The following is a 14,233-nucleotide window of genomic DNA, read 5'->3' on the forward strand; positions in this document are numbered from 1 at the left end:
CACCAGTTTTTTTAAAAATCATAACTCGGCGGCAGATTTTTTGACCATGTTTCTCTATAGCTCAAAAGTTGCGGATTTTTGTCCCCTAAAACATATCAAAAAATCTCGAAAATCAAAAAATACGTATTTTGGGAATTTGAGTTTTTGTGAAAAAAAGTTAATAAAAAAATCGGGAATTTTTTTTCCGTGTACCTATTTTTTTCTAAATAGTCCTTAACAATACCTACAACTTTGCCGAAGACACCAAATTGATAAAAAAATTCCTTCAAAAGTTACAGATTTTCGAATATTGACGTACCATTTTTGTATGAACAGCTGCCAAATTTGTATGGAAATTTATATGGACAAACTAATGATGCAAAATGGCTTCTTTGGTCATAGGGAAGGCCCCCACAAAGTTTGAGCCAAATCAAAAAATACAAAAAATAAAAATGGTCGAAATCGGCCGGTTTTGTAGAGAATTGCTCACTTATAAAGACGTTTACTAAAAAGGATTGTGAGGTGCGATTCGTAGATGCTTGTGCCGGGGAATTGTGCTTTTCTTCATCATGCGCAAAGTCAAGTTGTGTAATAAAATAAATATAAATAAAAAATCTATTCTAACATGATAGCGAGAACATCACTTAAACAATAATTTTGTATATTTATTATTATTTTTTCATTAAGCATATTTTTTAAATAAAGGGCAAGTACTTGTACTTCGACTGACACCATATTAACAAATCAAACTTCCGTCCGATACCGAATGTGGGGTGACCTGTTAAGTTTCAGTAAAAGCGGTTTGCTCCTTGCCGAAGCTCAATTCCATAGCAGCTTCTCTAGGATGATGTCCAAGTTCTTCGACGCAATCGCGAAGAAAAATCAGAGAGAGAACGTTGCCAGCGAGGACGTGCTGAGCACCTGAGCCGGCGCCGGTTCGGTATTGATGAGAGTGCCCATCAACTTGAAGCTGTTCTCCAGATTGCTGACCTCGGCCGTTATCTTCCCGGTCACGATGGAGGAATCCTTCTGCGGCGTCGTAGCTGGATGCTGCTTCTCGATCTGATCGAGCGTGTGCACCGGTTCGACATCGGTATCTGGCAAGGTGTCTGGAACAGTGCAGAGGTGGTCAGTTGCTTCGAAGAAATTTACAACTCTCTGCGTTGTGTCCGGCTGCTGCTGCTGGGGTTCCGGCTGAACGATGTTGATCGCCGCGGACAGGTTGCGACTCGGAACAGGCTCCTGCTACCGTTGTGGCTGCTGATGGGAAGGAGGCAATTTTCCGTTGCTATCGTTAAAGTTCTCCTAAGCCTTTGTCAGCATGGTGAAAATGTCCACGTTTTTAACTGCAACAAAGGTAAAAACAAATCGTATATTTTTGTCAATTTATCCCGTTGATAGATAACCTAAATCCTGCCAGCAACATTTCCGTTTTCACCCGTCTTTCCCATGTCCAGTCGCGGGAAGGCACTCGTCACAACTTTCTTTGCGTCACCCGGTCCTCTTCCGCCGCTGTTGTTGTTGCACTCGGCCACCAGCTTCCAGATTATGTCCCGGATCCGGTCGCACTCGCTGTTGTTGTAGAACCAGAACCCTCAGATTCGTGACCGGCAATCGTCCGGTACGGTACAGTAAAACGGTGGCTGGGACTGCAGCTCGATCTGGCCGTTGAGGAACTCGACCAGCAAGTTGTGTTGAGCAAGTTCCGGAGATTTTCCAAACCACCGTCTTAATGTACATCTTGGTATGATCTTGGCAACAAAACGTTTCTACCAAGCACAACAACAAACGCAACAAACGCGCGCAATGTCCAAATGTCAAATGGCAATGTGGAATAAAAAGAGGTGGCGTTGTTGTGATCGTAAACAAACCTTGATTTCGCGTTAATTAATTAATTCCTGCAGTTAATTAATTAAATTATTTGATTTTTTTACTATTGTCGCGACCCTCGGCCACCTCCCTGTAACGCATAACACAAGGTCTTTTTGAAAAATTTTATGAGTGCTTTTTGCACCCTTCTGTCAAGTTTGTGTTGATTTTGATCTTGCTAAAAAAAATTGGCGATGCTGATCAGTTTTTTTGTTAGAAGTTGCAAAAGGTGGTCCATCGTCCATTTCCGCATCTAGTTTTTATCGAAGGTTTCGGATTCTCGGAAAACCGGCAGCTTCCTTAAATATATAACGATCATAGAGGCCTTGACCGTGTTCATCTGAACTTCCTGCTGGACCTGTTCGCCGCAGTTGCGCACTTACGCATGTTTCTAAACGCCGTTCCGTCGAACCCCGACATCGAGAAGGTCCTGAGCTCGGTCGGTATCGAGGCCTACTCAACCCGAGTCACCAAGGTGGTCAACGAGCTGAAGGGCAAGTCCGTCGAGGAACTTATCGCTACCCGCCGCGAGAAGCTCTCCTGGATGCCGTCCGGTGGTGCTGCCCTGGCCGCTGCCGCCAAGGAGAAGAATAGAGAAAAAGAAGGAAAAGAGTTCAAATCCGAGGATGATGACGACATGGGCTTCGGTCTCTTTGAATGAGGGATTTCTTCGTGGCAACATCGCCGGATGGCTGCTGCCGGTTGCTTTGGCGTTTTATCCCCGAAGGCGGCAGGACAGCACTGTTCTATGCAGTGGTTCCGAAAATGTACAAACTATTTATTAATACGAAATAAATGCAAAAAAGAAGGGAAAAGGTCGATGCTAATGGCACAAACAAAAATTGTGCAATTTTTGTTGTGCTTTTTTATTCAGCTGCATGCAATTGTTTGAACTGAAACAACAAATAAAGAATCTTCTGCTTGTGTTTATGCTTCCCACGATCAGCTGGTTGTTCATGATTGGCTAGATTGGTATCACGCTTTCCGACGACTTTGGCCAGGAAGACCAGATCCTCAAGGCGTCGTATCGCGATCAGGCTGCAGGACGTGGACGCTTGAGTCATGGAAACCAAGCCCTTAACCGAACAGTCTAGTTTCAAAGGTAACCAAGTTTACGTCGCTGGATTCTGTCGAACCGGAATGGTAGTTCCCCCTGCTCATCTTGCAATATCTCTTCGAATTCTCCTCTTTAGCAGGAAAATTAACCTCGGTGGTGCTGCCAGGTGAGGAATCTGCTACGGCTAGCCACCCGCCTCTACCACCGTAGTCAACTCCATCTCGAATAGCAACATAACCAACACGACCTCGAAACTGGTCTCACTGCCAACCACGGTCACGTGTACCAGCGTGCCACAATATACGAACAAATCCAAGTTCAACAGCGACTCACACCGGAATTTCTCGTCGGCAGAACTAACCAGAGTGATCGTGCCGGATGGTCGCCGCCGGAGGAGCTCCTTCGCTCACACTCCGCGGCTGGAACTGTCCCGCTCGTGGGGGGGGGGGGGCTTGTTCTGCTGGCTGACGGTGGCTTGTTGTTCTGCGCTGCGGTTGTCCGGTCTTCGGCGCCGGATGCAGCGGATCTGCGGCCTTCGCGGCCGGTACGGTGGTCTCCGGACTTCGTGCCGGGTCGGATGGACGCACAGCGGGCGTTGCTGGCTTCGTCGGGCAGGCTTCTTCCCTCGTTGGCGAATCGGCAGCCCCAGAGTCCACTGATTCGGGCTGCCGAGAGGGGACTCTCCTTAACGATTAAGGCCAGCGGCCTGAGAGCTGTCGTCCTTGGCGTTGATGGCGCGGGGAGGCGCCAGACGACGGGGGTGGTCTTACTACGTTTAGACGTGGGAAGCTACCAGCATGGGATTCACGGAACCCAGGCCGACCAATCCGAAACGGACTCGCACTCGCGGAACCTCCGGGTTCCGCCGTTGTGGGGGCGCTTAACTACCGCCACTTGAAGCGCGACCAGTCCGCTCGGAAGCCTGAATACAAGAGGCCGATCTTCCCCAGATCGAGCTTTCTTTTTGGTTTTCCCGAGTCCATTTTCCCACCAATTCCCAATGTGTCAACAGCTGCGCTGTCAGGACACCCCACCGGGAAATTGGTGGGCTTCAGCCTCGCATACACTGAAAGATTTGCCCATCCTACTGTTAAGTGTAGTGAGATGGTAATAAAAATACTGAAGTGAAACTTTCCTTCGTCAAGAATTGTGACCAACGGTTACACTATCCACTACCCCGGCGAAAAAATGTGAATGCACGAAGTTCATGAACATTTTTTTTTTAAACGACTAGCATTTCCAAAATCATCTTCGGCACTCCTCTGGTTCGTGGATTAGCGCAAATGGTCACGTTGTTTATGTACAAGCCTCACTTTAGGCGATTTTTGCATTTCCCAGTGATAACCAATCACAGATCAATCAAAATTATATACAAAAATTAAACTAATTGGCCAAATAAACAAATACAAATAAATAAATTAAAAAGTAGACATGCACTACAAATTAAAATAAATTATTAAAATGAATCCCAAAACATTGGTAGACATCTTTATTTACTTTTCACAAAGGTGCGTTGCAACGACTTTAAATTTTCATGAACGAATCACATTTTATCCACTTTTAGATCATTTTCGATCTCTCAAAGAAATTCACCACATGGGCTCATTCCTGACGGGCAAACTGTTTGACAGTTCCCGAAACGTCTCTAATCTGTCAAACTCAACATGACGCAATGTTTACATTGTAAATTATGCAAAAGTTGAGCGTAAAGTTCAAGTTCGGTGAAACAACCGTCGAAAAGTGCACTTTTTCGACGATATGTTGTGGTAAGTACCAAATAAATTTAACATAACGAAGATCTTCTTTTTCAGGGTAAATTGACTAGTATTGGTGTGCTCGTTTGAGCGAAATTGACGAGGTGGAACGTCGCTGCCAGAGTCGACTTTTTCTTCAAAAAGTGACCTGCAGGAGTCCACAAATATCCCGGGATTCACCGTGATAGCCATCTTGACGCGCAAGATGAGCTACAGGTAAGTATTATTGTGTACACATTAAAAATTTTGATCATAACAAGATCATTAAAATTTCATTAGGCCTTAATTGCCGGGCAATCCCCTCACCACAACACCACCAGCCGCGCTCGGATCGAGGGAAATAACATTTGACCCCTTGATCTTCCGCGAACTGGCCCGTTGGGCTATGAATTCCCGAATATGGTGAGTAGTTTAGGTTCGTTACAACACCAAAATTTTATGTCATCTTGCTTCTCTCTCACCTTTTCACGAAGGAGGGATCTTTCACCCACACTTTCTTTAGGGGAGAGCAGCTAAGATTAACACACACCACTAATCTTGTACTAACAAATTTGACTGACACACAGAAATTTAACAAGATTACAATGGCAACAACTTTAATTCCACAACTATTTCATTTTATTTTCTTTCCAGATAATATTCACTTTTCGGTTCTGCGGCTGAGGAGACAGGTAATCCCGATCAGCTGATCTGGTCCAGGGTAAATGGGACATCGCCCTGTAACCCCTGGCGCCCAAATCGGTGCCGACCGTGGCCAAGATCTTCCTGCAGCAACTACGTACTAGGTGTTAATTACTAGATTTAAGAATAATAAAAGAAATTTAGTGCGAATAAAGTTTTTGGTTCGGGGCTTTCCCCTATTACGGTGCTTGTTCTCATTACTGAAAGAAACAAGACTTGAAACGGTTCTTATCGCCTACCAGGGATGACTTCCTCATATGTCTGGGTCATCGGCGAACCTCAAAATTCTCAAATTTCAGCTTTTGGTCACCTCCCGTGCAAGACTCCGCCTGCTTCCGGTTCATTGGTGCCTTCAATTTAGGTTGTGGATGGCCTCACAGGACTTACGCATTGCCTAATGTCTCGGCCACTTCCAACAGGTAACATAAAGGTAAGTTCGGGTGTTTTGCCTCTCCAATGATGGGTCAACGGCAGTCGTGGGTTCAGGGTTCATTATTCACAATAATTTAACGATCTGTCGTCGGCCTCTCGCGAGCCGATCGAACAGACTGCCGACCTGCGCTAGGTCGTTACTGTTAATTATCTCCACAACACTACTGGCTAAAGCAAAACGATCTCGACGATCGCGATCTCTCCTACTGTTTGTTGTTGTTGTTTTTGTGTGTGTTAGTGGATAGTACGGTGTGTTGTTTTAATCAGATTGATCGTCAAGTCCAAACACAAAAGGACGAGACAAAATAAATAACAATTATTGCTGCTGCGTTGGTTGTCGAGAATATCACAGATTGGGACAATGTTTTATCACAGAAGTTATGTACAGGCAGCATAAAAGTGTTCTAAAGTTGCTGCTGACCAAAATCCACGAATTGAGACGTGCCGAAAACGATTTTGGAAAGCGCAAGTGATCCTCATTGCATTCAGGACCGTAATGGACCGCGGTCTAGTGCAATTCACACTAATTTCGCTAGGGTAGGTGGACAGTGACCAACCGAGATTGCTCGGATTCCTGCCACCTCCCGTTGGAAAAATCCTTAGATTTTTCTGCATGAATCAATCAACCTTGATCGCCGTTTGTTGCTTTTCCTGCTAGGAGCCAATTGAAACTAATTGTCCTTCAGTATCAAGGGGTTTTAGGCTAGCTCAAGTCCTTTTCAGGGCTGAGACCGTTTCCCAAGTAGTCGTAGACCAAAGCTACTGACTACTCATCACTCAGGGTCGGCATTACTACTAGGCAGATTCAAGGGAGACTTTCATCACACAGAAAAAACACGATTTCGATTCCACTTCAGCACTTTATTGGGTGATTTGTTTGGTGTGGGTGTGGGTTGTGTGAAGTGTAGGTGGTTTGGGGCACTCTTACCGCGCAGCTCAGCTGGTTCTCGTGCCGGATGGTCGCCGCCGGAGGAGCTCCTTCGCTCACACTCCGCGGCTGGAACTGTCCCGCTCGTGGGGGGGGGGCTTGTTCTGCTGGCTGACGGTGGCTTGTTGTTCTGCGCTGCGGTTGTCCGGTCTTCGGCGCCGGATGCAGCGGTTTTGCGGCCTTCGCGGCCGGTACGGTGGTCTCCGGACTTCGTGCCGGGTCGGATGGACGCACAGCGGGCGTTGCTGGCTTCGTCGGGCAGGCTTCTTCCCTCGTTGGCGAATCGGCAGCCCCAGAGTCCACTGATTCGGGCTGCCGAGAGGGGACTCTCCTTAACGATTAAGGCCAGCGGCCTGAGAGCTGTCGTCCTTGGCGTTGATGGCGCGGGGAGGCGCCAGACGACGGGGGTGGTCCTACTACGTTTAGACGTGGGAAGCTACCAGCATGGAATTCACGCAACCCAGGCCGACCAATCCGAAACGGACTCGCACTCTCGGAACCTCCGGGTTCCGCCGTTGTGGGGGCGCTTAACTACCGCCACTTGAAGCGCGACCAGTCCGCTCGGAAGCCTGAATACAAGAGGCCGATCTTCCCCAGATCGAGCTTTCTTTTTGGTTTTCCCGAGTCCATTTTCCCACCAATTCCCAATGTGTCAACAGCTGCGCTGTCAGGACACCCCACCGGGAAATTGGTGGGCTTCAGCCTCGCATACACTGAAAGATTTGCCCCATCCCACTGTTAAGTGTAGTGAGATGGTAATAAAAATACTGAAGTGAAACTTTCCTTCGTCAAGAATTGTGACCAACGGTTACAGATTTTTGATATTCAGCGTTCGTAAAATTTTGAACCTTCTGAGAATTTTAGGAAACCTTAGAGTCTCGCTTAGAGTTCAATTTTATTCGATTTTAATTTTTCAACTATTTTTATTGTCTCTTAATCTCAACATCTCACGTTCCATTTCGACTGTGACCGCCATTAGAGTATCACTAGATTGCTCTCATTGTATCAAGATAGCTAAGTTTATTTCCGTTGGAACTGTCCGGGTCGCCTACTGGCAGAGGGGCAAGCACTGGTTGAACGATCTGTTGTGGCGCGTTTTTCAGGAACTCCCGCAGCTCGGCCGTGAGGCGTGAGGCCGCAATAAGGATCAGAGGCAGAGGCGGTTCGTGTCCAGGGATGGGTCGTGTGTAAGTGTCCTGGAAGATTTGCTCAAACGGATCGATTTAAGTATTGTTGAGCATGCTAAAGCGTAGCACCAGCAAGCCGCAAAATTTTTCGTACGTTCTCTGCTCGGCGCTTAATCCGAGGAACTTGTGGACAGTTCCAGCTCCTGGTCCGGCTTTATTTTCTCTTCATCGAGGTGCCGAATCGTGAGCATCCCACCGTCGCTACCGATGTAGTCATCGTAAACGTCCTCGTCACGTCGCTGCCAATGATCTCTTTGCTCATCGAAACAGCTTGGAATCGTTCTTCTCATGTTGGTTGTTCACCTTGAAGAAGTCTGAAATAGGAATAAGAAGTTAGCCCTGGAGATAAAAATCCTCCTCTGAAAACTTATTCAAATATCCTGCATGTTGTTGGTCTCATCCACAGAAACGTCTCCTAAAACGACCGCCTATACCAGCGGGGCGCCTTGGCGGAAGGCACAACAAGAACCCAAATTTGAGAAACTTAAAGTTATAATTGAAATCTGCATGTGGGTGAGAAGAAAGCATAATTAATAAATATGTTTTAACCAGCGACTCTTTTGTTCAAGTGATCCGCTGTCTTGTGATAACATCATCAGGTGTTCCACGATGAGGTACTTACCGAGCAGCTGGAATGGTCCCAGGAATCCCTTCTGCTCCGTGTCCTCGGTCTTTTTTCTTTTTTGGGCGTTCTCCTCCGTTCTCTTCTGACAACAAAAACAACAAAAACAAACGCTCGCAATGTCAAACTGGTTCAACGTGGTGTAAAAAGAGGTGGCGATGTTTTGATCGCAAACAAAAATTAATGTTGCGTTAATTCGTTAATTTCTACCGTTAATTAATTAAATTATTTAATTATTTTCGATTGTCACGCCCTCGGTCAAAAGGCTAATATGGAGATCGGAAGGAAAGGGGTCAAGAAACAGCTTTACGAACAGCATAACAAAGGAAAGGGAGCGTTTTCTTGGGTCTTTTCTTCACCCTATCTGAGTTGCTTTCGCTGCCGCTGCTGCCCATTTGAAATTTTTCTTGACCGGTTCCTTCCGATGTGCATACATCGCTTAATCCAGGCCTGCCCGAACTTTTTGGCTCAATTTTCACATTTTCGATCGGCAAAATTACAATTGCCCATTTTTTCATGGTTTATTTGATGGAATCGGTTCTCAGATGACCAGTGAACATAAAAAAAGTAAATCTTTCCCAGTTCCTGAGGGGAACACCCGTGAAGAGTATCAGGGCCGGCATTTACAAAGCGGATTCAGTGGCAGTTTTTCACTCAACTAATGTTAACATGTTTAGGTTAATGTTAACATTCCATAGGTCGCCTCCCTAAGGTGTCGTGATAAGGTCCAGTTTGTGGCGATACACTACCTTCCCTTTACTAAGCAATCGAATCCAGAAGGAAAAAGATCACCACACGCAAAACAACCAATGCGAATTCTTTGATCATTGGTACCTAAATTTTGAACATCGAATGGTCATAAACGATCATGCTCATTCGATGCTCAAAGCGCGTTGACCATCCGATGTTCATCTTGCTTTGAATGAAATTTGACAGTTCCTTTGATTGTGTGCGTGTCGCCCCGTGCAACTTTTTGCTGTTTTCTCTATTCATCACTGGCGGCGCCACCGTACATTGCCGCTGCTGGGCAGTACCGCTTTTCGCCACTAGATGGCTCTGTTCAATGTTTTTGTCACTAGATGGCTCTGTTTAATGAGTATTTTGGGTATAATTTAATTTATTCAAGAGAATGGTAATCAAAACAGATGTTTTTATTGCTTTAATTTCAAAATTAAACTAAATTAAACTGTTTACATTGTAAACAATAGATTTATTCAGTTTAATTTTCAAGTTAAAGAAATAAAACCATCTGTTTTGATTAATATTCCCTACAAAAGGAAATAACTGATAAAACGATAAATATTTTTTTAATTCAGCTTTTAAAACGAACGTTTTACAATCAATCTTTGTTACTCCAGTCATCAGCAAACCGTTTTTCTAGTAGCAGAGTTGAAATCAACAAAATCAGGACAAAATGCTCAATCAGTTCTTTCTGCCCTGTGGTCTTTGGCCGTTCGATTCCAGCGCATCAAAATTTTCCTGCCGGAACAGTCGGCCGTGCGGTACCGGCGGTTTTCATGCGAGCTTCCACTTGGTCATGCTCGGCCAGCACCAGATCGACCTTGATCGGTCGGAAGAACCACGCATTGGCACGCAAAACTTCCGCTCTGTTATCGACGGCAGTCTATTCCACTCTGCTGCCACGCCATTCGATTTGGAATTTATAATTGTCCGGGACCAGTCCGGAGCGCAGTCAGGTTCTTGTGGGTCTGCATGTTCGAAGTGATTTGCTTAAGTTCTGTGTGAAGATAAGAAAGGTTGTAGAACTTTGTTCATATTCAAGGGATCATCCTACCTACCTTTGGCAATTTTCGTGCCATGGCTGCAGCTTTGTTTTTGCCGACCCAAACCAGTCCGGTGCTGCTTCATGTGCGCTTGAAGTTTCGTTAGCGTTAACCCACGGCCAAGTCCACTTCACGTGCTCCGAGATTCCAATTCCACTTCTTGATGTACGGAGCGGAAGTGGGTGGCTCTTGCTGATGGCGGAGACGGCGAGGTCGCTTCTTAAGCAGGTTTTGCAGTTTGGTTTTGGTCGGGGCGGGGTGCACAAACGAGAAATGCACGCTGTGGAAGGAGTGAATGTTGTGAGTGAAATTTATGTTCATAAGATGAACAATTTTCGTACCTTTTCGGTCGACCTCTATACCTCTATGATCCCGGGAAGGAATGGCCATCACTGCTGGATAAAGATGTTAAGGAAGACGAAAACGATGATGATCCGTGCTGGTCCTTTTCGATCTTCCGGCGCCATTCTTGAACGAATGTCCTGTTAGCTTTTACACGGTGCATTCCGGAGGTATTTCTTCATACAGGACTAGTCCTCGTGCTTGTACTGGTTGGACTTGAGGGCAAAGGGTGGGGCTTCTAACCTGTTGCGACCATTAATCAAACACGTGAGCGTCCAGATGGTCGTTTGAAGTTAAGCGTGAAACGAAAATAGAGAGAATCGTACATGAGCGAAACTGTTATTAATAAATAGAAGATCGTTGCGATGACGGGACCCACCTGTGTGCGTTCGGATGTGACCTTGAAGCAACACCGGGCGCGAAAAGCACTTGCCTCAGGTGGACACTGGCAGTCTTGATCGTGCGTGCGCACGCGTACTGCTGCCGCTGGAGTTGCTTGGCCGTGACGGCCGAGCTGACGTGCGATTGTTGTTGTTGTTGGTGAGCTTGCTGGAGTTGTTTGCGCTTTTTGTTGTTCTTTAGCTGTTGCTCGATCAGGCTGCTGGCGGACTTGACGTCCGAGCTCGAGCACGAGCCCTGGCTGTTGGCGTCGATGCCGGAGTCTCCACCTTCCTTTTTGTCCTGCTGCTGCTGGACGACGATTGAAGCTGTTGGTGGAGGTTCTCTCGGATGAATGCGATTGTTTGTTGTGGGGGTGGTTGAGTTGCCGCTTCCGCTAGTCTGTGGCAGTCGAACGTTGACAATTTCTTCGACCGAGTCGTCGTCCGGTTGGCAGTTTGACTTCGCCTTCGACTAGTTTGCGCTGCTGTTCGCGCTTTGCAGCCTTTCTGCGCTTCTTCCGTTCGCGTCGTTTGGCCGCGACCGCTTTGCGACTTTTTTCGCGGCTTCTTTCCAGGTCGCGATCCATTTTCGCCCCATGTCGGAGCAGCGTTTCGACGACCACCTTCTTGTGACCTACGGTTGCGGCCAAGATCAACGGCGTAAAGCCCTTCTTGTTCTTGTGTTCGATGTTGGTACCGCGACTGATGAGGAACTCGACCAGTTCTTCATGACCACCGGCATAGGCCAGCGGCCTCCGGGAACGGCGGCCACTGCGGCTGCACTTTGTTGATCTGCCGGTGCCTGTCGTACTCCGGCCAGCCGGTTCTTCTCCTTGCGTGACTTGTCACTCTTTTTGGCTATCTTCGTGGGCATACCGGACGCGTCAACCGGAATCAACGCTGGAGGACGTCCCGTTTGGGGCTGCTGCGTCCACGTTGAACACAAACTTGGGTTGCTGCTGCTGGCTTCCGTCCGCAGCCGTTACTTGGCCAGCTGCGCCGGGCGCGTGGTGAAGGACCGTCGCTCCGGATGCGGTCTTGGTGGCCTGGTAAGGGGAGAAATAATTGGTGAGAAATTATCCTTAGAGTGATTTTTTTTTTGGAAAAGCAAGTAACGCACCTGCAGTCTGTCCGGCTGCAAAACAAAACGTTGCGATGGCAAAAAAAACTCCAACTGTCAAACGCGATGAAGGAAGAATCCCCGCTATTGAAACAAAGTTAAAGAAGAAGAGAGCAGCTCGATAGGGAGGTTCACACATACATTGAAATAAGTTTTAATTGTGTTGGTAATTTTTACGAGATTTGAACGTTCGATGTTCACAGGTATGAACATCGGATGGTCAAAGCCGAATGCGCATCCGATGTTCACCGGAATATGTTTGCGTGCAGTTGTGTTGGTCCGAGCCTGGATTTGAACCCCGATCTACCGCTTACGAGGCGGAAGCGTTACCACTAGGTTACGTGGCTCGGTCACCAGTGAACATAACTTTGATACAATATTTTTGCAGGTCGTTTTTGTGTAAGTTTTACGTGAAAAATTTGTCCGGCTTACGGGCCGGATTGATTTTTGATGTAAAATGTAAATAAAAACGGACTGTTTAAATATTTTTTCAAACCTTTGGAAAAGTTATGTTCACTGGTCATCTGAGAACCGATTCCATCAAATAAACCATCAGTGTTTGCTAACCTTCGAGGTGAACGGACACTAGAGCTGCGGTATTTTTACTACCTAAGCTCAGAATTATTTCAAACAAAATTCACAGTCGTTTTAAAGACTACCTGAGTTATTTTCCAAAATTCTAAATTTTTCAAGACTAACCCCACCTGAAATTTTGTTGTATTTTACAAACGAAGCCATCTTTTTAAGAGAACTTTGCTTGCAAAATGCGTCAAAACAAAGGTAAACGCAAATCTTCTGAAGATTTGGTCGTTACGTCGGTGAAGCGTTTGAACGCTAAATCGGCTAACGGAAACAGAAAAAGAAAACAGCCTCATCCGAGGTATAATTCTGATTCTGAAAGTGAGGTCAATCCTCCAATTTCATAGGCAAACAGTTTTGGTGTTTTATCCGAAACTGTTGACAAGGATCCTTCTCCTCGTACTGAGCCTTCTGCCGTCGAGAAACGAGTAAAGGCTCCGCCAATTGTAGTGACTTCCGTCTCCGATTTGGCCAGCTTTCGAACGCAACTGAAGAATTGCAAGGAAACTTGCAATTTGAAGGTTTCGTTCCAGCTTGGTCGAAGAGGAGAATGTCGCTTGTTGACGGAATATTTACAAGATCACCAAACTTTTGTTGGTTATTTGAAAAACCACAAACACAATTTCTACACGTATGAGACCAAGAATAATGATAGAGATGTCATTCCAACTGAGGAAAACGGCAGCACAACGATTGGAGAAGATGTCAGCACGCGTACTTCGAGAAGGATTTCCAAGAAACCGAACTACTTATATGATTATTCATTATATCAATTTGAAGAAAATCTAAATTAAAATTCATGTTAAAACAAGGAAGAGATGTGATATATTGTAATATTATAGTAGTCTATGATTTAGTAGATCATAGTAGTCAATTATATGTTAGGTCAATAAAGAATCATTACCACCCTTGTCAATCTACTGAACGGACCTGTTTTGGATATCCCTCTCAACATTACAATACCAATGAAGAAAAAATCAAAGAGAATATTTCTCGCTTTGGTTTGACTTCACAATATTATCTGATTCATTTCAACAGAAATGAAATCAACAATTTGAAACTTTTGGACAAAGTTCAGTTTTTGTTCCATGTACGGGTAAAGTGGGAGCATTTTAAGAAACATGGTGGTAATAGCCAGAATCTGACCCAGTGCCGGCGTTGCCAGGCATTCGGTCACGGTACTGATCATTGCGCCATGGTTCCAAAATGCATGGTTTGCGGGGATTCTTCTAACGACAAGGACAATTGTCCCGTGAAAGAAGTCACCCAATTTAAATGTGCAAATTGTGGTGGAAATCACAAATCAAATTTCTGGGATTGCCCCGTCAGAAAAAAGGTTTTGGATTCTCGTGCTAAGCATCAGCCGAAATCCAAACCGAAATTTTCTCAAGGTCAGGTTGTACCTGCAACTTTAAATCAAAGGGCTTTTGTTAATTTGATTTGGTTTTTTTTTTTTTTTCCATAAAATTATTTTTATTAGGTCCTTTTCGGTACTGGGACCTGGTTAGGACCGAGTCGG

The 14,233-nt window shown here is 45.7% G+C and overlaps 1 protein-coding gene and 1 long non-coding RNA gene across 2 annotated transcripts; one reads left to right on the forward strand and one right to left on the reverse strand.

Annotated features, from left to right (window-relative positions):
- Positions 1 to 1,323: 1,323 nt before the first annotated feature.
- LOC120431368 (60S acidic ribosomal protein P2-like) lies at positions 1,324 to 2,793 on the forward strand. The gene has a single exon (XM_039596499.2). It carries the CDS (start codon positions 2,234 to 2,236, stop codon positions 2,507 to 2,509), a length of 276 nt encoding a protein of 91 aa, XP_039452433.2. The 5' UTR covers positions 1,324 to 2,233; the 3' UTR covers positions 2,510 to 2,793.
- A 3,831-nt stretch (positions 2,794 to 6,624) lies between these two features.
- Positions 6,625 to 14,154, reverse strand: LOC120431372 (uncharacterized). Its single transcript, XR_008212732.1, has 2 exons — positions 11,015 to 14,154; positions 6,625 to 10,878 (listed from the first exon to the last, which is right to left on the reverse strand). It is a non-coding gene; the product is annotated as an uncharacterized LOC120431372 (long non-coding RNA).
- Positions 14,155 to 14,233: the final 79 nt, after the last annotated feature.

Source organism: Culex pipiens, unplaced genomic scaffold, assembly GCF_016801865.2.
Source record: "Culex pipiens pallens isolate TS unplaced genomic scaffold, TS_CPP_V2 Cpp_Un0069, whole genome shotgun sequence".
Lineage (NCBI taxonomy): Eukaryota > Metazoa > Arthropoda > Insecta > Diptera > Culicidae > Culex > Culex pipiens.

Coding starts and splice junctions, on each gene's coding strand:
- LOC120431368 (XM_039596499.2), top strand. CDS start 2,234: ATGTTTCTAAACGCCGTTCCGTCGAACCCCGACATCGAGAAGGTCCTG.